Below are 20,055 nucleotides of genomic sequence, written 5' to 3'. Positions count from 1 at the left end.
CTTACTGTGGAGGTTGCCATGGTAACTGGAGCTGTGCATGAACACGTGTTAGATCGAGGGTCGGGTCTGTTCAGGTACCTGTTATTCCTCAGGGCTTTCTCCAAACTGTTACCGTGGCTACCGACACTGTTTTTCCGTCTCCGTAGAAACGCCAGGCGGCTCCGAACATCAGCAGCCCTGAGGACACAGGTGACAGGTAAACAAACGCACACCAGCACAAACAGCTGTGTGTGTGTGCGCACATACAGGCTTTTTGTCTTCTTCCTCAGCTGATGGTTTCTCGTCTCTCCGCCCTGAACGAACAAAACAACACCTCATGTTTAAGAGGACGCACACACCACACAGCCCGGAGCCTGACAGAGGTCTGTCCCATCTGGGACACTGGTCTCTGCTGCTCATCTTTGTCTTATTACTGTTAAAATAAATAAAGCTGAGTTCAGTCCTGTAAGAACCTCTCAGGACCACTAGGACCAGCTCACAGTAAAAGCTGGCCCTTTGGGAACCAACAGGAACCTTCTGGTCTGCTGTTATGTGCCGGTTCTGGTTTCTACCTTGACGCCATTGAGCAGCAGCAGCATGTGGTGCAAAGACCCCCCCTCACTGGTCAGCTGTTTCCTCAGAGTGTGTGGGGAGGGGGGTCGGAAGGCAGGGCCAGGGTCCAGGTCCAGCGTGGTTCGGTGGGTGAGGCGGTGGATGGTGCTGTCGGACAGGAAGCGAGGAGACCGAGGTTCATGCAGCAAAGAACCCTCAGAGAGCGAGCGCCGCAGGACTAAAGGCAAATCAATCAGTCAATCAATCAGTCAGTCAGTCAGTCAATCAGTCAATCAGCAAATCAATCAATCAGTCAATCAGTCAATCAATGAATCAGTCAGTCAATCAGCAAATCAATCAATCAGTCAATCAGTCAATCAATGAATCAGTCAGTCAATCAGCAAATCAATCAATCAGTCAATCAGTCAATCAATGAATCAGTCAGTCAATCAGCAAATCAATCAATCAGTCAATCAGTCAATCAATGAATCAGTCAGTCAATCAGCAAATCAATCAATCAGTCAATCAGTCAATCAATGAATCAGTCAGTCAATCAGCAAATCAATCAATCAGTCAATCCGTCAACCAGCAAATCAATCAGTCAGTCAATCAGTCAATCAGTCAATCAGTCAATCAATCAGTCAATCAGCAAATCAATCAATCAGTCAGTCAGTCAGTCAATCAGTCAATCAATGAATCAGTCAGTCAATCAGCAAATCAATCAATCAGTCAATCCGTCAACCAGCAAATCAATCAATTAGTCAATCAATCAATCAATCAATCAATCAGTCAGTCAGTCACACTGACCTGCAGGCCTGAAGGTTAACTCCTCTGCGTCTCCTCCCCCCTTCGTGTTTTCACTGTAATCACTGTCCTCCTCTTCCTCCTCCTCCTCTTCCTCCCTCATGTTGAAGTGGGTGGGTCCAAACAGGAGACTCCTCCTCTTGACTCCTCCCACAATCTCTGAGGTTTCGGAGGCGCTCTCCCCCTCCCCCTGCTGCCGCTCCTCCTCCTCTCTTCCCCTCCTCTCCCTCGTTTCCTCTTCATCCTCTGCTCCTGCTCTCTCCTTCCAGACAGGACTCCTCTGAATGGAGCTGGAGGGTGGAGGGTGGAGGGAGGTGACAGTTCTGGAAGGAGGCGAGGAGGTGGTATATGAAGAGAGAGAGGAGAAGGGGAGTGGAGGAGGAGCAGAGGACGAGAGGGGAGAGCTGGGAGGATAAGGAGAGGGGGAGGGAGGTCTAAGGGTGGCACAGGGGGAGGAGTAAGGAGAGGAGGGACCATAGAGGAGGTCGGACCGCCCGAGAGAGAGGAGGCCGAAGTCTAAGGGGAGGCCTGAGGTCTGAGAGGAAAAGAGGAGGTGGCTTAGCTTCAGTGCCCTCTGCTGGATGATTGTCAAACAGTTCATGTCAGTGTGCAGCTGTACCTGGTGGCTGTGTCCGGTCTCCGTGGTAACCAGCCTGAGCTGTATGTTGTCATGGAGACAGAGGCTGACTCGGACCTTCTGCTCAATGCTAAATGCCTCCAAACTGAAGAGACAGCGCCAGCAGCTCTGAGAACTCTGCAGGAAGTAGATGTGCATTGGCTCCGACGACACTGAAGGCAACACACACACACACACACACATCACAAGCTGCCCTCTGATTGGCTGCCAGCTGGGACAGACAGTATGAACAGCGGTACCCTCTCTGAGCTGCAGCGTGTTCAGGTACAGTGGACTCTGCAGGACGTTGCAGCATCCAGCTTCATCCTCTCTGGTCAACAGCATCAGGTCACTGTAGATCAACACGGTCACCTTAAACACACACACACACACACACACTTTACAACATGTGTGAAACATGTGTGATGCAGTCAGCCTTTGTCAGTCTGACCTCTGATCATCTGAAAGTCTTTACTGAAAACATGAAACCAGAACACAGCAGATTCCCAGAAATGAAGAGTGTGTGTGTATATATACGTGTGTGTGTCTCTGTGTGTGTGTGTATACGTGTGTGTGTCTCTGTGTGTGTGTGTATACGTGTGTGTGTCTCTGTGTGTGCATCTGTGTGTGTGTGTATATATACGTGTGTGTGCCTCTGTGTGTGTGCGTCTGTGTGTGTGTATACGTGTGTGTCTGTGTGTGTGTCTCTGTGTGCGTGTGTTTCTCTGTGTGTGTCTAGTGTGTGTGCGTATACGTGTGTGTGTGTGTGTTTGTGTCTGTGTGTTTCTCTGTGTGTGTCTAGTGTGTGTGTCTCTGTGTGCGTGTGTCTGTGTGTGAGATTGTGTGTGTGAGATCGACCAGTGTGAAACTGATCTCAGAGGTCGGGCTGTCCTTCAGGATCAGGTTCTGTCTGGTACCTTGGCAGGCAGCAGGCTGGCCTGGTGTAGAACCATTTCCTCTGACATCAGCAGGGTTCTGTCTGGGCTGCAGAGATCCAGAGGCTGAAAACAACAACACAAACACGTAAACAACAAACAACTATATCAGTAATTATTCAGAAAGTTCTATAGAAGGTTCTATAGAAGGTTCTATAGACTACATTTGACCGTTTCTCGGTCTGACCTGGACAAAGATGGGGAAAATGAGGGTCTTGGGTGCCATGGAGACGCAGGGTCCATATCCAGAGCAGGGCAGATGTGATTGGACGATGGTGCAGTTCTGGTAGTCGCCATAGTTACGGGGCGGGGCTGAGGATGAGGTAGTGGTGGAGGGGGGTGGAGGCAAGGTGGAAGTGTGGCTGGCAAACTGCCGCCTGGATGAGCCCAGTCGAGGGTCATGGAGGAGGTTTTGCCCTCTGCTGGGATGAGTCTGGTACAGGCGACCTGCAGAACCACCAGGAGTAAGTTAATAATGAATATATTGATCAATACTCGGAACAATCAATCGTATTTGAAGCTTTACCGATGGTTCCGTTTCTGTCGTGGTAAACCGGCTGCAGAAGCTGAAACAAAACAAAGTGTTTTAGAGTCAGGTTCTGTGTGTGGGCGGATCTGACCTGGATCTCCACAGGCTCAGTGTGTGCGTGGGCTGATGAACTGTGGCCTGTATCTTGCTGATGCTTGCAGGCCCCGCCTCCTCTGACTCACCTGGCCTCCTGAGTTGACCGGTGACAGGATGATATAATTGTCTCCATTTGATGATGTCACATGGGTCCCCTTCAGCGTGGTGGTGTGAGGTGAGAACACCTCCTGATCTTCCATCTCTTCCTCCTCTTCCTCCTCTTCCTGGTCATCCTTCCGGTCCCTCCACAGAGAACTCAGAGCACCCAAACTAGACCGGACCCTGAACCTCTGACCCCGTCTGTGACCCTGTTTACTGTGGGAGGGTTGAGACAGTAACTTCCTGCCAGTCATCTAGGAGACAGAGGGAGGTTAGCAAAGACGCGTGTGTGTGTGTGTGTGTGTGTTAAAGAATGTCGTCTTACTGTGCTGTGTGTTGGTGGGCGGAGCAAAGCCTCACATCCGGACCTGAGGTCAGGCAAACCTCTCCAAACCACCAACACGATCTGAGAAGGACAGGTCCTGCAGAGACACGCAGCACTTCATGTGTGACTGTCAACAGACTGTCAACAGACTGCCAACAGACTACTGACAGACTACCAACAGACTGTCAACAGACTACCAACAGACTGTCAACAGACTACCAACAGACTGCCAACAGACTGTCAACAGACTGCCAACAGACTACCAACAGACTGCCAACAGACTGTCAACAGACTACCAACAGACTGCCAACAGACTGCCAACAGACTGTCAACAGACTACCAACAGACTGCCAACAGACTGTCAACAGACTGTCAACAGACTACCAACAGACTGCCAACAGACTGTCAACAGACTGTCAACAGACTAACAGACTGTCAACAGACTGTCAACAGACTAACAGACTGTCAACAGACTGCCAACAGACTGCCAACAGACTGTCAACAGACTACCAACAGTGACCAAACCCAAGCCCGAGACTCTGAGCAGGGATTACCTGATGGCGTGGGCAAGATCAGCACACTTCCAGGTTTCTACAGGATGTCCATTCAGCTGCAGAACCGAGTCTCCCTGACGAAGCCCGGACTGATGAGCCGGGCCTCCTGTACACACAGAAAACACTGTGTGAGTCAGTGTGATGACCTCAGAGTTGTGTGTGTGTGTGTGATGTCACAGGATGATAGCGTGCTGCTTACGGGGATCCACAGCCTGGACTCGGACTGGGCAGTCAGAGCAGATGGTGAAACCAAAGCCATCTTTTCCTCGAACGATGCTCACCTGCAGAGAAAGCAGAGCGGCTAACATGCTAAAGCTAACACTTCTCTGTGTGGATCAGTGTGTCTTTGCAGGTTCCGGCCTGTAGGGGGCACTGTCAGGATGCTTGAGTGGGAACAGACCCAGCCGTTTCCATGACTCTGCAAACAGAGACAGAGCGACAGAAAGGTCGGCTCCTCGTGAGAGTTTTCTCTGCACAAAAGAAGTTTAATGTCCCCGAGTTCAGACTGACAGGCTCTTATTAAAACTCCTGCAAGGACGCACAGAGGGCCCCTGGAGTGTGGGTCAGGGTCTGCCCTCTACACAAACCACCTTCAATCTTGGTCTACTGGTCCAACCAGAACCAGGACTGGGACAGACGGATTTGAGGGACGGTCAGGCTAACAAATGTGTGTCGTTACATTAAACACACATCATCTGATAAAACACACACAGAGTACAAACACCGCCCTGACACATGAGGGTTTGTGTAGCTCCAGACAACCTAGAGTCTGTTCAAACACTGCCCCCCCTTCTCCAAACACACACACAGTTTCCTACAGACACAATGTGTGTTGGCGTTAACGGTCTGCAGGTGTGTGTCTGTGTGACAATGGCTGGATAAACAATCTGTCAGTCATCACACAAGCTAGTAGCAGTTAGCATGAAAGAAAACATGTCAGCGCGCACACACACACACACACACACTCTCCTGTCAGAACCACTTCTTCAGTAAACTCGTTCAGTTTTAATGTTTATGTGAATTATTGATCGACCTGTCACACACGAGGATCATACATCACACACACATGTGAGTGCAGCTGGTTTAAACATGAAGATATAAAACATTTATGCAACACACACACACACACACTGACATCACAATGCTAAGCCAATCACACAGAAGTTGATTTCCTGTCTTTGTTTCCTCCTGATGTTTGTTTTAGTCAGACCCGACTCTGCTGGACTGATGTGGGCCATAATCCATCTTCTAATTATCACTGAGATCACAGGGATCAATAGGCTCGTCACAGACCTGAGGCAGGTTCTGTCCAATGCAGCCTCGACACAGGCGGTGGATGGTATGCATGTTCAAATCCTGCAGGTCTGCCCGTCCATCTGGTCCTCCTGCATAGCTCAGCCAGGGGCGGCAGGTCCAACAGTCCTGCCCAGACCAGATTTATGAGAAGACGATCCGGGCTTCAGGAGCAGCCGGCTCCAGGTCTGCACAGCAGAGTGTGTGAGCTGACGTGTCGGGTCAGAGTCTGGGTCCGGCAGGTCCAGGTGAAGCACAGGGCCGCTGTGTGTCCAGGCTCAGTGCTGAACTGGAAGTATGTGTGTGGGAACCAGCAGAGGGAATAATGGCAGGAAACTCTCACACACTCACACACACGAAAACAGTGGATGTGTCGCTGTGATAAGAAACACACTTCCTGAACACACACACACACACACACTTGGACTTCTGTCTTTGTGAGGACACGTTCTGACCTGAAGGACCTCAGAGGGATAAAACCTCTGCCAGCGGCGGCCATGTTGAGGGCTCCTGTGTTGGTCAGTGTGGTATTTATACTGCGAACAGGCAGCTCCACTCTATAATTCATCACTTCTGAATGTTTGATGAGTCTTTACAGAAAACAGCAGAACACAGACACACAGAGCAGCTGTGGGCCAGAGACCAGGCAGCACCACAGATCTGAGCCGTCCAGCCCACACGGCTTCATCAGCTTCAGAACCAACCCGGCGCCTCATCACGCCGACACAGCAGGTGGCGCTGTGCCACTCCGTTATGTCAGCAATTAAACATTCTTTTGATCAGGATGATCGTTGTGGTGAATTCTGTTCAAAACCAGGACGTGCTGCTGACAGAGGTCCCCACACAGTCAGAACCCGAGAGACAGCCAGAACCAAGAGACAGCCAGAACCAGAGAGACAGCCAGAACCAGAGAGACAGCCAGAACCCAGAGAGACAGCCAGAACCCGAGAGACAGCCAGAACCCAGAGAGACAGCCAGAACCCGAGAGACAGCCAGAACCCAGAGAGACAGCCAGAACCCAGAGAGACAGCCAGAACCCGAGAGACAGCCAGAACCCGAGAGACAGTCAGCAGCGTGTTAATCACAGTAATGCACAGGGTTCAGTGACGATCCCATTCACCCTACTCTACATGCTACATTTGTCTGTCTGCCTTTCTGTTTGTCTGTTTTTTGTCTGTTTGTTTGTTTTTTGTCTGTTTTTTGTCTGTTTGTTTGTTTGTGTTTTGTCTGTCTGTCTGTTTGTTTTTGGTGTGTTTGTTTTTGTCGGTTTGTTTGTGTTTGTCTGTCTGTCTGTCGTCTGTTTGTTTGTTTTTGGTCTGTTTTTTTTTGTTTGTCTGTTTGTTTGTTTGTTTTTGTCTGTCTGTCTGTCGTCTGTTTGTTTGTTTTTGGTCTGTTTTTTTTGTTTGTCTGTTTGTTTGTTTGTTTTTGTCTGTCTGTCTGTCGTCTGTCTGTTTGTTTTTGGTCTGTTTGTTTTGTTGGGGGGGTGTTGCTAGGCTCCTCTGCTCTCTCTGATCCTTCTGCTCTGTGTTCAGTCGTCTGCTCTGGATCATCCTCCTTCAGGACTTCAGAGCTTTTCTTTGACTCCCCAAACGTCCGGCTGTGTCCGTCCTTTAAACTGTGCTCACCGTCCTCTTTTCAGTTTTAACTTTTATTGTTCACAGCCGTACAACAGTTCGGAGCAGCGCCCCCCATCAGCCTCTGATCTTTGCTGCATTAAATCATGTGTGTTAGAGTGACTGTGGCTCAGTGTTCACATTTATATGAAAAATAAAATCTTAAATTCACCAAAAAGACAGAGCATAAGGACCGGCCGACCTTCTGACCAACATGCAGCTATAGTGGGTAAAGGTCCGAGGACTTACCATCAACCGCTGGGTGGAGCTGCCATCTTGGGTTTTAGGGTGCTGGATGGTGTTGCTGTACAATGTAGACCCGTAGCTGCTGTAGTTGGCGTTGACGGGGTCGAGGCTGGACGTGAGAGCGGGGGCGGTCACATCTTTGACCCGGGAGGTGCTGCTGGCGGTGACGCACTTTGACACGACGGCGTCAGTAGAATTGTTGACCCGGTTCAGGTCGGAATCTGGAGCAGAGTCCGGAGTCCTCCTGAGGTCGGCTGCAAGCAAATAACCAGCATCATCATCATCACCGGCAGCATCATCCCAAGACCACGCCGTGTTCTTCCAGAACATCTCTGCTGCTGTCAGACCGTGGTTCTGACCAATCAAATGGACTCAACCGTACCAGGACAGATCAGACAGAATCACAGTGGAAGTGGATCAGATGACTGAACAGAAACCAAAACTTGAACCCAGTTTGGGATCAGAGCCCCACACACACAAGCAGCTTCCATGTCCTGGGCGCGCTCAGTGGGGTCAGCGGTTCTCTGACTGATGACGGTTCAGGCGACGCTCGGCGATCAGGAGCCGCTGAAGACACGACATCCAACAAACAGAGCTCTTCTTCTGTGGTGGTCCCACTCTGACTGCTCGGCTGGGCGAACGAGAGCTCACTGACATGAGGGGGGGAGAGAGCAGGAGAGAGAGAGAAGATGGAGAGGGGGGGGGGCGAGAGGGGGGGAGAGAGAGAAGATGGAGGGGGGGAGAGAGAGCAGGAGAGAGAGAGAGAGAGAGAGAGAGAGAGAAGATGGAGAGGGGGGGGGGCGAGAGGGGGGGGGAGAGAGAGAGAGAAGATGGAGGGGGGGGGAGAGAGCAGGAGAGAGAGAGAGAGAGAAGATGGAGAGGGGGGGCGAGAGGGGGGGGAGAGAGAGAGAGAAGATGGAGGGGGGGGGGGAGAGAGCAGGAGAGAGAGAGAGAGAGGAGATGGAGAGGGGGGGGGGAGCCCAGAGAGAGAGGGAGAGAGAGAGAAGATGGAGGGACAGGGGGGGGGCGAGAGGGGGGGAGAGAGCAGGAGAGAGAGAGAGAGAGAGAGAAGATGGAGAGGGGGGGGGGAGCCAGAGAGAGGGGGAGAGAGCGGGGGAGAGAGCCAGAGAGAGGGGGAGAAGATGGAGGGGGAGAGAGAGAGAGACAGAGAGAGAAAGAGGAAAGAGAGTGAGAGAGGGTGGGACAGAGAGAGGGGGGAGCGAGAGAGAAGGGAAGAGAGAGAGAGAGGGGGGGAGAGAGAGGGAAAGGGGAAACAGAGTGAGGGGGGGAGAGAGGGGGACATAGGCTCAGGGGTATTGTGAGGGTCACATGGTTACCGGGCTTCTCCTCATCGCCATAGTAACCATGTGGACCCCTGGGGGAAGAGTGAGAGAGCAGGAGTCAGTTTTAATCTATATCTGCTCGCTCGCCCCTCCCCCTCTGTAAGCAGATGGATTCACGTGTGGTTCGGACCGCTGTGAGGTCACACTGCTGAAAACTGTGTTTTCCACCGCAGACTCTGATTGGCTAACTCAGCTCTGGTCCACATCAGCTCATCAGCATAGTGAAACTCAGGCCACGCCTCCTCTGCACACCTGTGACGTAATGAGAAGCAGCATGCTACGATACAATGAGCTTCAGCTGTAACCATGGTAACCATTTAGTTTAAATCAAGGGAGCAACACCAGCAGGAGGCCGCAGGGGTTAAAGGTCTGGGTCCTGCCTAGGACCGGCTCGGACTAGGAGCCAATCACAGAGCACCAACTCACCTAGCCTCCCTGCTGCCGCCTCCTCAGTGCTCCTCATTGGTCCTCTCTGCTGTGATGTCACTCTCAGGTGTTTGCTGCACCCATACTCCTCCCCCAGCAGGTAGAACCATCCAGTGATTGGCTGCTAGGACAGAGAGCGCGTGGCCAGTTAGTGATGAGGTGAAAATCAGTCTCAAGCCAATCAGAGCGCAGCATTCTGACCTGAGGCGACGACACGACAGACCCGAGCCCAAAGCTCATACAGCCGATCAGCTGACTGCACCTGAGGAGTCAGACAGCAGTTCAACAGGAGTCCCAGGGTGATGATGTCACTGTGATGTCATCACTGACCTGCTGTCAGCTGATCTTCTGAACACTGAAACCAACAACCTGCTGAGGAGGAGCTCACCTGTGACAGGCCTGAGACACACACAGACACACACAGACACACACAGAGACACACAGAGACACACAGAGACACACACAGAGACACACACAGACACACACAGAGACACACACAGACACACACAGACACACAGACACACAGAGACACACACAGACACAGAGACACACACAGAGACACACACAGACACAGACACACACAGACACACACACACACACAGACAGTGAGGGGTGAAGCACAGCTCTGCTGCCTTCCACAGGCAGGATGGTGTAACTGCACGTTCTCTTACAGTGTGAAGCTCCGCCCATACTCCGGGTTCTTGTTGTTCTGGACGGTCTGAGTTTTCATCCTGAGTCTGTGATCCAGGTTCGAGGTCACAGCGATCTGTGAACACACACACACACACACACACACACACACACACACACACACACACACACACACACACACACACACACACACACACACACACACACACAAACACACACACACACACACACACACACACACACACACACACACACACACACACACACAGACACACACACACACACTGCAGCAGGTGGAGCAGCAGGTGGAGCAGCAGGAACAGATCCAGGTCCACATGTTCACCTCACCTTTACATAGGAGTCACATGACCCACAGGACTTTCCCATCAGACCCTGGGCCTCGTGGACTGCCGGGACAAAAGACGGCAGGAAGGTCAGCTGACTAAAGCCTGCAGCTAAAACCTAAAGATCAATAACTATCAGCACAACACAGACACACACAAACTACAGGAACCTCCCTCCAGTTCTTATTGATTACTGATGTCTACTGATCAACTGATCTACTGATCAATACCCGGTGTGTTGATGCATCACTTACTATCAATGATGAACTTTCCTGCTGCCGCAGTGATTGACAACCGCAACTGACCTACAGAGAGACCTGACAGTCAGGCTTTTGACCGATCGATCGATCGATTGATCGGTTGATTGATTGATTGAGTACCTCTCCCTCTGAACACAGACGGGTGAATCTTCCTTCTCCTCCTTGCCCTGGTCTCAGTCGCCCTGCCAACAGACCAGGTCCTCGGTGTCCCCCTGTCCTGCTCGCTGCTGATTCTGCTGCCTGCTGTGGACCTGACCTGTGAACAGAGGACACGGTCAGTAGGAGGTCCCGGAGTCCAGGTCGATGTCTTTTGAACAGACCTTTGAGTTGGTCCTGGGCTGCCGGTCCTGGGTCTGACTGGATCCTCGGAGCTGAATCCTGGTCTTTCTGATCAGAGCCACTCGTACCTCTGGTCCGCCAGCCTTGACCTCACTTGCACGGCTGAATGCAGCTCCAGTGCAGGCTGTGGTTCTGGTCCTGGTTCTGGCCTGTGAAGCCCTGCAGGAAGTTTGACAGACCTTTAGAGTCTGGATCTGCAGTCACCAAATGGGAAATCCGGACCTCCTCACCATCTGCGGTCCCTCTGCAGGTTCTGGGTCCCGCCCCTCCTTAGGCCTGCTCCTGGGTCTCTGTTCTCCTTGCAGCCTCCTCTGCTTCTCCTCCTCCCCCTGTTCATCTCCTCTGGGTCCTCCCTGCACCTCCTCTTACAGCCCGGAGGCTGCTGGGCTTCCTGGTGCAGCTGCTGGGCCTCCTGGTGCAGCTGCAGATCAGCTCCACCGCTGGGCCTATGACAGACAGAAGTCATGTGTGATGTGACCAGCAGGGGGAGCAGAGGGTCCATACGACCACCGCGGAGTTCAGACATGAGGAGATGGACAAGGAGAGACGGGAGGAGAGACGGGAGGGGAGACGGGAGGAGAGACGGGAGGAGAGACGGGAGGGGAGACGGGAGGAGAGACGGGAGGAGAGACCGGAGGCGAGCTCGTCACACTGATTACAGCTAACGAGGAGGATTAACAGAGCACACGCACACAGAGACACACACAGAGAGACACACAGAGACACACAGACACAGAGAGAGAGACACACACACAGACACACACACAAAAACACACAGAGACACACACAGAGACACACACAGACACACAAAGAGACACATACAGACACACACACAGAGACACACCAAAACACACAGAGACACACACACACACACACACACAGAGAGACGCACACAGACACACACACAGAGACACACACAGACACACAGAGATACACACAGAGACACACACAGACACAGAGAGAGACACACACACACACAGACACACAGAGAGACACACACAGACACACACACAGAGACACACACAGACACACAGAGATACACACAGAGACACACACAGAGAGACACACACAGACACAGAGAGAGACACACACACACAGACACACAGAGAGACACACACAGACACACACACAGAGACACACAAAAACACACAGAGACACACAGAGAGACACACACAGACACACACACAGACACACCAAAACACACAGAGACACACACACACACACAGAGACAGACAGAGCGCGCACACAGAGACACACACACACACACACACACACACAGCAGCCTGCACTGGGACGTCCTATCTTGTGTGGTTTCTTTGTAAACAACAGATTTCGGCTGCAAGCTATCAGTCGATAATAATCAATAGTTCACCAAACCTCCTGCAGCCTGTGTGTGTCTGTGTGTGTGTCTGTGTGTGTTCTCCCCCTCCCCCTCACAGGTTTTCATGGTCCTAGTGTTGTCCAGAGTAAAGTGTGTCTGACCTCTTTCTGCTGCGGTCCGTCTCCATCGTCGGCTCCAGCTCCTCCGACTCCTCAAACTTTCTGAGGGAAAAATTCAAACCTGCACATTTGATCATGTTTCAGGAAACACTCAGCACGGCTTCCTGTCTGCTGTCACAATAAAAGCCTGTGTTTATTCAAGCTAAGACACTGAACTGTGGGACAGAACCAAAAGCTCCAAACTGAACGAGGCTGATCAATACATCACTTCTGATCAGCAGCAGCTGCTGACTCAGCAGAAGGTCCAACAGAAACCTGAGACCAGGACTTTTACTCTGAAGAGCTCCGCTGCTCTCCGCTGGAATCCTGTGTTCATGACTCAGTCACTTCCTGTGCAGGTCCACATGTGTTAGTCATTAACAGGCAGGCCGCCTGTTTCCACGGCAACAACCCAAGCTGCAGTCAGGGGGGTCCCAGTGTGTGTAAGGTGGAGTTCTGGCACTGGGTTAATGTGTAGTCCTGTGGGCCCAGGATGTTTAGGCGGAGCTGCGGTCACATCATGATGATGTCACCGTGGGGCTGACCCCACTCCGACCTGTTCGGCCTCTTTCCTGTGGAACTCCACTTCCTGTTGCAGTGCACCAAGCTCCGCCTTTTTCCTCTCCACCTCCTCCTTCAGCCTCTCCACCTCTTCCCTGGCCTGCTCCACCCTGCCTCCTGTAGAGCTGATGGAGGGTCTTCATCGCCTCCAGCGCCTGCTGCTCTACAAGCAGCTCCTCGAGGACGTTTCTGAGCTCTGGACACAAGTACAGGAGCAGGTCTGCAGATCAATAACTGATCAATAACTGATCAGTTATTGATCAGTTATTGATCAGTACTCTGACTGATCCATGTTCCTGTCGGTGTTACCAGCTCTGTGTGTGCTGAGCTCCGTCCTCAGGGCGACCAGCCGCTGCTGCTCCTCCCTCACTGCAGACATGGCAGAGCTCCTCTGAGCCAACAGCACCTCCTGCTGCTCCAACAGATCCTACACACAGACACACACAGACACACACAGACACACACAGAGACACACAGACACACACAGACACACACAGAGACACACAGACACACACAGACACACACAGAGACACACACACACACACAGACACACACAGAGACACACAGACACACACAGAGACACACACAGAGACACACACAGAGACACACAGACACACACACAGACACACACAGAGACACACACAGAGACACACAGACACACAGACACACAGACACACGGACACACAGACACACACAGAGACACAGACACACACAGAGACACACACAGAGACACACACAGAGACACACACAGACACACACAGACACACAGACACACGGACACACAGACACACACAGAGACACACACACAGAGGGACACACAGACACACGGACACACAGACACACAGACACACACACACAGAGGGACACACAGACACACACACACACACACAGCGTCAGGTCATATAGCTCTGTGACCACTTCCTGGTTGCAAAGCATCATGGGTGTTACTGTCACTGTAACACACCACCACTCCTCACCTTGACAGCGGCATGCAGTCGTATCTCCTCCTGTCTGACCTCCTCCACCCTGGTCAGTGCATGGTGGTGCTCCTCCTTCCTCTGGACCAGCCTCTGCTGCACCTCCTCCTGAAACATGTCGTCATCCTCAGCGAGAGACAATCAAACTGTCTGTGATGTCATCAGGTTATCGTGTTACCTGACAGCAGAGAGAGGCCAGACGTCTGTGAGCCTCCTGACAGTCAGACAGCACGCCGGCCAGCCTACACACACAGACACACAGACACACACACACAGACACACACAGAGAGACACACACAGAGACACACACAGAGACACAGACACACAGACACACACAGAGAGACACACACAGAGACACAGACACACACAGAGACACACACGCAGACACACACAGAGAGACACACACAGAGACACACACAGAGACACACACACAGACACACACAGAGAGACACACACAGAGACACACACAGAGACACAGACACAGACACACACAGACACACACACAGACACACACACAGACACACACACAGAGAGACACACACAGAGACACAGAGACACACACAGAGAGACAGAGACACACACAGAGAGACACACACACAGACATATTCTTATTTAAACAATCCCTCCACAGTAAAAGCCTTCAGCCCCTCCACAGTAAAAGCCTTCAGCCCCTCCACAGTAAAAGCCTTCAGCCCCTCCACAGTAAAAGCCTTCAGCCCCTCCACAGTAAAAGCCTCTACCTGTCTGCAGCCATGTGTATTTCGGAGCTGAGTTGCTGGACCTCCTGCTCCCTGCTCCTCAGAGTCTCTTCCATGTCTTTAACAGTTAGCTCCTCCTCCTGCCTTCTCCTGCCGAGGTGCTCCACATTCTGCTGCAGCTCCCTGCCATTCAGGATCATGTGATGGTGATGATGATGATGAAGAGCTGCACACGTGTGAGGAATGGGGTCAAAGGTCATGCTGCAACTACCTGATCTGCTGCCTGGCCTCCAGCACACAGACGACGCCGTCCTCCGCTCGGCCCCACAACACCTCCGCCTTCCACTGAGCTTCATTGGCCTGGAGGACACAGCATGACACAATACATGTGTGTCTGTCTGTGTCTGTCTGTGTCTGTCTGTGTGTGTGTGTGTGTGTGTGTGTGTACCTGGTCTCTGGAGGTGTGTATGCAGCTCTGAGCCTCCAGCAGCAGCCGGTCAGCCTGACGCAGCTCAGCTCGTCTTTTCAGCAGAGTTTTCTCCACACATTCCACCTCTTCACACACCTGTAACACACTCCTACACAACACACACACACGTCACCTGCACATCAACCACAGCACCTGTGTGTGTGTGTGTGTGTGTTACCTGTGTCTCAGTCCATGTTGAACCTTCTTTTTCTCTTCCTCCTGTTTATTTGCTTCTTTGTGTTCACACACACACCAGCTTCCTGTACACACACACACACAGAGACACAAAACACACACAGATGCTGGTCATAGTATATTCTTTTGTGTGTAGTAAAGGTTCAGGGTGTGTGAAACACTAAGACATTACCATGCAGCACAGCGCCTCCTGCTGGAGCGGAACCACAGAGGAGCCAAGCGGGTCCGAACAGGGTGGTGTGACAGTCAGAGGTTCCTGCTGCTGGAGGAGGAGGAGGTGGAGGAGGTGGAGATGTCCCTCCTGCTGAGCCCTGGTCAGTGTCGTTCTCTGCTGCAGAAAATCCTTTCTTCAGTTTCTGATCTCTTTGTGTGTGTGTGTCTGTGTGTACCTGGGTCTGTGTATGTCGGCATCATGTGGACACAGTTACCTCCCTCTGTGGGAGGTCTCTTCTGCTGCCGGCGTTTCTTTGTAGAGCTGAAGTTCTGAGAGAAAAGAAATCTCACTGTGTGTGTGTACCTGGATGTGTTTGTGTGTGTACCTGTGTATGTTTGTGTGTGTACCTGTGTATGTTTGTGTGTGTGTGTACCTGTGTATGTTTGTGTGTGTTCCTGTGTGTTTGTGTGTGTGTACCTGTGTATGTGTTCCTGTGTATGTTTGTGTGTGTGTACCTGTGTGTGTTACTGTGTATGTTTGTGTGTGTACCTGTGTGTGTGTGTTCCTGCATATGTTTGTACCTCTGTGTGTGTACCTGTGTGTGTGTGTGAGTGTACCTGTGTGTACCTGTGTGTGTGTGTGTGTGTACCTGTGTGTACCTGTGTGTGTGTGTGTGTGTGTGTGTGTGAGTGTACCTGTGTGTACCTGTGTGTGTGTGTGAGTGTAGCTGTGTGTGTGTGTACCTGTGTGTACCTGTGTGTGTGTGTGTGTGTGTGTGTGAGTGTACCTGTGTGTAGCTGTGTGTGTGTGTGTGTGTGTTCCTGTGTATGTTTGTACCTCTGTGTGTGTGTGCCTGTGTGTGTTTGTACCTCTGTGTGTGTGTACCTGTGTGTGTACCTGTGTGTGTATCTGTGTGTACCTGTGTGTGTACCTCTGTGTGTGTGTACCTCTGTGTGTGTACCTGTGTGTGTGTTCCTGTGTATGTTTGTACCTCTGTGTGTACCTGTGTGTGTACCTCTGTGTGTATCTGTGTGTGTGTACCTGTGTATGTATCTGTGTGTGTGTTCCTGTGTATGTTTGTACCTCTGTGTGTGTTTGTACCTGTGTATGTTTGTACCTGTGTGTGTTTGTACCTGTGTATGTTTGTACCTCTGTGTGTACCTGTGTGTGTACCTCTGTGTGTATCTGTGTGTGTGTTCCTGTGTATGTTTGTACCTGTGTGTGTGTGTACCTGTGTGTGTACCTCTGTGTGTATCTGTGTGTGTGTGTACCTGTGTATGTATCTGTGTGTGTGTTCCTGTGTGTTTGTACCTGTGTGTGTTTGTACCTGTGTGTGTGTATCTGTGTGTGTGTACCTGTGTGTGTGTGTGTGTACCTGTGTGTATAGCAGCTCCATGCTGTGGTTCAGAGCTCTCAGCTGCTCGCTGATGGACGTCAGCTGCTCTGCAGTCAGAGCTTCCATCTCACCCATGACCCTCCTGAGCTGCTGTAGCTTCCTGTGGAGGCGTGTGACGCTCCTGTCATGGCCGCCGCTCTGCAGCAGAAACACGGAGAGGAAACGTTTGGTCATCCTGCCACATGTCAGTCTGTGGATCAGCTGATCTCTGACCTGACGCCGCCGTCTGTCTCTCTCCTGCAGAACTTCCTGAAGCTGCTCGTGGCTGCGCTCCGGCTGCGCCCCCTGCAGGACAAACACGATGCAGTCAGACATCAGGAGCACCTTTAATTTAATGGGTGGGAATGCCGATCAATCAAAGTACTTGGTTCTGACCAGGGTCTGCCGAACACATCGTGTTCTGTTCTGAGACCTCTGCAGATTGTGTCTGAGTGTCTGAGTGGCTGCCTGCTCTTGCTCCTTCTCCTGGTCCTGGTCCAGGTCCAGGTCCACCCTGTTCAGGTTCGGTGTGCCTGGAACCACCCCCCAGTCCCTCAGCCTGAGCAGCTGCTGCTGAAGAGACAATTTGTCCTCCTGCAGACAGACAACTGATTAGTGTCTGTCTGTGTGTGTGTGTGTGTGTGTGTGTCTGTGTGTCTGTCTGTGTATGTGTATCTGTGTGTGTGTGTGTGTCTGTGTGTGTCTCTGTGTGTGTCTCTGTGTGTGTGTCTCTGTGTGTGTATCTGTGTGTGTGTGTGTCTGTGTCTGTCTGTGTGTGTGTGTCTGTCTGTGTATGTGTATCTGTGTGTGTGTGTGTGTCTGTGTGTGTGTCTGTCTGTGTGTGTATCTGTGTGTGTGTGTGTGTGTGTGTATCTCTGTGTGTGTCTCTGTGTGTGTGTGTGTCTGTGTCTGTCTGTGTGTCTGTGTGTGTCTCTGTGTGTGTGTGTGTCTGTGTGTGTCTCTGTGTGTGTGTGTGTGTGTGTCTGTGTCTGTCTGTGTGTCTGTGTGTGTCTCTGTGTGTGTGTGTGTCTGTGTGTGTCTCTGTGTGTGTGTGTGTGTGTGTCTGTTGTCCTCAGACCTGCAGGGTGTGGATAGTTGCCTTCAGCTGAGATTCTCTGCTTTGCTTGTCTTTGTCTGCAGCTGCTTGCAGAGTGTCGCGCTCCAACTACACACAGACGCACAAACACACCAAGGTTACAGATGTTTGGCTTGTGTAGACATCCAGTTGTTTCACTGCGTTACCTGTGCCAGTGTCACCTGTCGACTGAGCTCCTCCCTCAGCTGCTGAAGCTCCGCCTCCTGCTCTACCTGTCTGTCTCGCAGAGCCAGAGCCTCCCTCCTCAGCAGTGAGAGCTCCCCCTGCTGGACGCACAATTTCTGAAGACACACACATTCACAAATGAAGTACGTCTGCATCAAGTGGTGTGTCCTTGCCCCTGTGTGTGTGTAACCTGTGCGTGTGTCTTGGCTGTGTCTTCCAGATCCCTGCAGTGTCTCTGAGTGTCCTCCAGATGGAGCTGCAGACTTTGATTTTCAGCCTGCAGATGAAGGACCTTCTGCTGGGCACCATGAGCCTGGAGCACAGCCACAACATCAGCAGCAACATCAACAACAGCAGCAAGAACACCAAGAACAAGAACATCATCATCATCATCATCATCAGCTGTGAGCCTCAGCGACATTGTTTGTTGTTGTTTACCTGCAGCCTGAGTCCTCTCAGATACTCCTGAAGTCCAGAGATCACGTCCCTCAGATCCTTCTGCAGACGTTCATTGATCAGGATCTGACCTGAGGAGGACAAGTCTTTCAGTAACTCCTGTTCAACAGCCAGTCTGAGAGGCACTGGGATTGGTCCTCACCGGTGGTCAGCTGTTGCTCCAGCTCCTTGATCTCGTGTGTCTCCGTGGCGATGCGTGTCAGCAGGTTGTCCAGGCGCCCCTCCAGCTCGCTCTGCTTCCTGTTCATCCTGCTGATCAGCCAATCAGTGCTGCTGCCTCGCACATGCTAAGCTAATTCCACTGCTGTGAAGGGACCCTGAACGTTTCTGTCTCTGCTGTTTTCTGCCCAGTGCATCATGGGAACTCTGTGTCAGAGCCTCCTGGTGTCGGGTCACAGGTTAAACACACACAGCTTTCGTCTCCTCTCTCCCTTTTCTTTCCGTTACAAACTTCTTCTCTGCTGTTCTTTGAACCAACACAGGAAGTCCTGCTCACAGCCAATCAGACAGTTCAGCCTTTGTCCAATGGGAGGGACAGGGCTTCTTAAAGGGACAGTCACCAGCTGCTGAGTTCTTCCCTGATTATTTTCACACATTATAGTTGAAAGAGTGTTTTCTGTTAATGTGCACCAATCACTTCATGACCTAACTACAATTTATATTTTTATATTATTCAGCTGTAAGGATCATCCTGATGACAATACTTCATACACAGATGTGTCTCAGTGTCCGTTTGTCTTTTTAAAGCCTCAGGTAAACACTTCATCTGTGCTGTCACCTGCTCAGCTGCTGAGACGACGCAGCGCCTCCTTCTGTCCACTTGCTGCTGAGAAGAGGAAGCTACCTAGACACGCCTGTCTCTGGAGGAGGACTGGTCTCTGGAGGAGGACGGGTCTCTGGAGGAGGACTGGTCTCTGGCGGAGGACTGGTCTCTGGCGGAGTACTGGTCTCTGGCGGAGGACTGGTCTCTGGCGGAGGACTGGTCTCTGGAGGAGGACTGGTCTCTGGTGGAGGAGGACGGGTCTCTGGAGGAGGACTGGTCTCTGGTGGAGGACTGGTCTCTGGCGGAGGACTGGTCTCTGGCGGAGGACTGGTCCTTGGTCTCTGGCGGAGGACTGGTCTTTGGTCTCTGGCGGAGGACTGGTCTCTGGAGGAGGACTGGTCTCTGGAGGAGGACGGGTCTCTGGAGGAGGACTGGTCTCTGGTGGAGGAGGACGGGTCTCTGGAGGAGGACTGGTCTCTGGCGGAGGACTGGTCTCTGGCGGAGGACTGGTCCTTGGTCTCTGGCGGAGGACTGGTCTTTGGTCTCTGGCGGAGGACTGGTCTTTGGTCTCTGGCGGAGGACTGGTCCTTGGTCTCTGGCGGAGGACTGGTCTTTGGTCTCTGGCGGGGGACTGGTCTCTGGCGGAGGACTGGTCCTTGGTCT

General features: G+C 51.9%; 2 protein-coding genes across 4 annotated transcripts in view; both read right to left on the bottom strand.

Moving 5' to 3' along the window:
• LOC114441325 (regulator of G-protein signaling 3-like) overlaps nucleotides 1-12,989 on the bottom strand; it is a 15,399-nt gene extending 2,410 nt beyond the window's left edge. The window contains exons 1-24 of one of the 2 annotated variants that reach the window (XM_028414199.1): nucleotides 12,487-12,989; nucleotides 11,235-11,450; nucleotides 10,986-11,163; nucleotides 10,786-10,921; nucleotides 10,660-10,710; nucleotides 10,410-10,468; nucleotides 10,082-10,176; nucleotides 9,741-9,809; nucleotides 9,612-9,672; nucleotides 9,411-9,534; nucleotides 7,645-7,895; nucleotides 4,689-4,770; nucleotides 4,490-4,595; nucleotides 3,936-4,032; nucleotides 3,598-3,864; nucleotides 3,413-3,452; nucleotides 3,074-3,333; nucleotides 2,869-2,952; nucleotides 2,212-2,323; nucleotides 1,955-2,124; nucleotides 1,339-1,870; nucleotides 552-769; nucleotides 247-293; nucleotides 79-177 (exon numbers count right to left, since the gene is read on the bottom strand). In XM_028414199.1, the coding sequence (XP_028270000.1) occupies nucleotides 79-177; nucleotides 247-293; nucleotides 552-769; nucleotides 1,339-1,870; nucleotides 1,955-2,124; nucleotides 2,212-2,323; nucleotides 2,869-2,952; nucleotides 3,074-3,333; nucleotides 3,413-3,452; nucleotides 3,598-3,864; nucleotides 3,936-4,032; nucleotides 4,490-4,595; nucleotides 4,689-4,770; nucleotides 7,645-7,895; nucleotides 9,411-9,534; nucleotides 9,612-9,672; nucleotides 9,741-9,809; nucleotides 10,082-10,176; nucleotides 10,410-10,468; nucleotides 10,660-10,710; nucleotides 10,786-10,921; nucleotides 10,986-11,163; nucleotides 11,235-11,450; nucleotides 12,487-12,581 (3,449 nt within the window). In that variant the 5' untranslated portion in view covers nucleotides 12,582-12,989. The remainder of the gene's footprint in view (nucleotides 1-78; nucleotides 178-246; nucleotides 294-551; nucleotides 770-1,338; nucleotides 1,871-1,954; nucleotides 2,125-2,211; nucleotides 2,324-2,868; nucleotides 2,953-3,073; nucleotides 3,334-3,412; nucleotides 3,453-3,597; nucleotides 3,865-3,935; nucleotides 4,033-4,489; nucleotides 4,596-4,688; nucleotides 4,771-7,644; nucleotides 7,896-9,410; nucleotides 9,535-9,611; nucleotides 9,673-9,740; nucleotides 9,810-10,081; nucleotides 10,177-10,409; nucleotides 10,469-10,659; nucleotides 10,711-10,785; nucleotides 10,922-10,985; nucleotides 11,164-11,234; nucleotides 11,451-12,486) is intronic. The other variant, XM_028414200.1, reaches the window with a different exon arrangement.
• A 2,173-nt stretch (nucleotides 12,990-15,162) lies between these two features.
• On the bottom strand, nucleotides 15,163-19,117 carry cntrl (centriolin). Of its 2 annotated transcripts, XM_028414202.1 has the most exons (11): nucleotides 18,772-19,117; nucleotides 18,612-18,700; nucleotides 18,364-18,486; nucleotides 18,155-18,289; nucleotides 17,991-18,077; nucleotides 17,309-17,506; nucleotides 17,147-17,218; nucleotides 16,913-17,071; nucleotides 15,556-15,714; nucleotides 15,367-15,448; nucleotides 15,163-15,297 (listed from the first exon to the last, which is right to left on the bottom strand). In XM_028414202.1, the coding sequence occupies exons 1-10, from the start codon at nucleotides 18,875-18,877 to the stop codon at nucleotides 15,374-15,376; spliced, it is 1,203 nt and encodes a 400-aa protein (XP_028270003.1). In that variant the 5' UTR covers nucleotides 18,878-19,117; the 3' UTR covers nucleotides 15,163-15,297; nucleotides 15,367-15,373. The 2 variants fall into 2 exon arrangements, with proteins under 2 accessions (XP_028270003.1, XP_028270004.1); XM_028414203.1 differs by lacking the exons at nucleotides 15,163-15,297; nucleotides 15,367-15,448 and having other exon boundaries at nucleotides 15,567-15,866.
• Between the last annotated feature and the right edge of the window lie 938 nt (nucleotides 19,118-20,055).

This window comes from Parambassis ranga, chromosome 9 (genome assembly GCF_900634625.1).
Source record: "Parambassis ranga chromosome 9, fParRan2.1, whole genome shotgun sequence".
Classification (NCBI taxonomy): Eukaryota; Metazoa; Chordata; class Actinopteri; family Ambassidae; genus Parambassis; species Parambassis ranga.
The sequence above is the reverse complement of the archived record's forward strand: the minus strand, read 5'-3'. Positions and strand labels throughout refer to the sequence as shown.

Bases quoted from the DNA above. Each gene is read 5' to 3' on its own strand.
- cntrl (XM_028414202.1), bottom strand. From the start codon at position 18,877: ATGAACAGGAAGCAGAGCGAGCTGGAGGGGCGCCTGGACAACCTGCTG. The intron at 18,078-18,154 runs GTAACGCAGTGA...GTCTGTGTGTAG, and splicing joins GACAGGTGACACTGGCACAG to TTGGAGCGCGACACTCTGCA. The intron at 15,715-16,912 runs GTACACACACAC...GATTTTCTGCAG, and splicing joins TGGAGCTGCTATACACACAG to CAGAGAACGACACTGACCAG.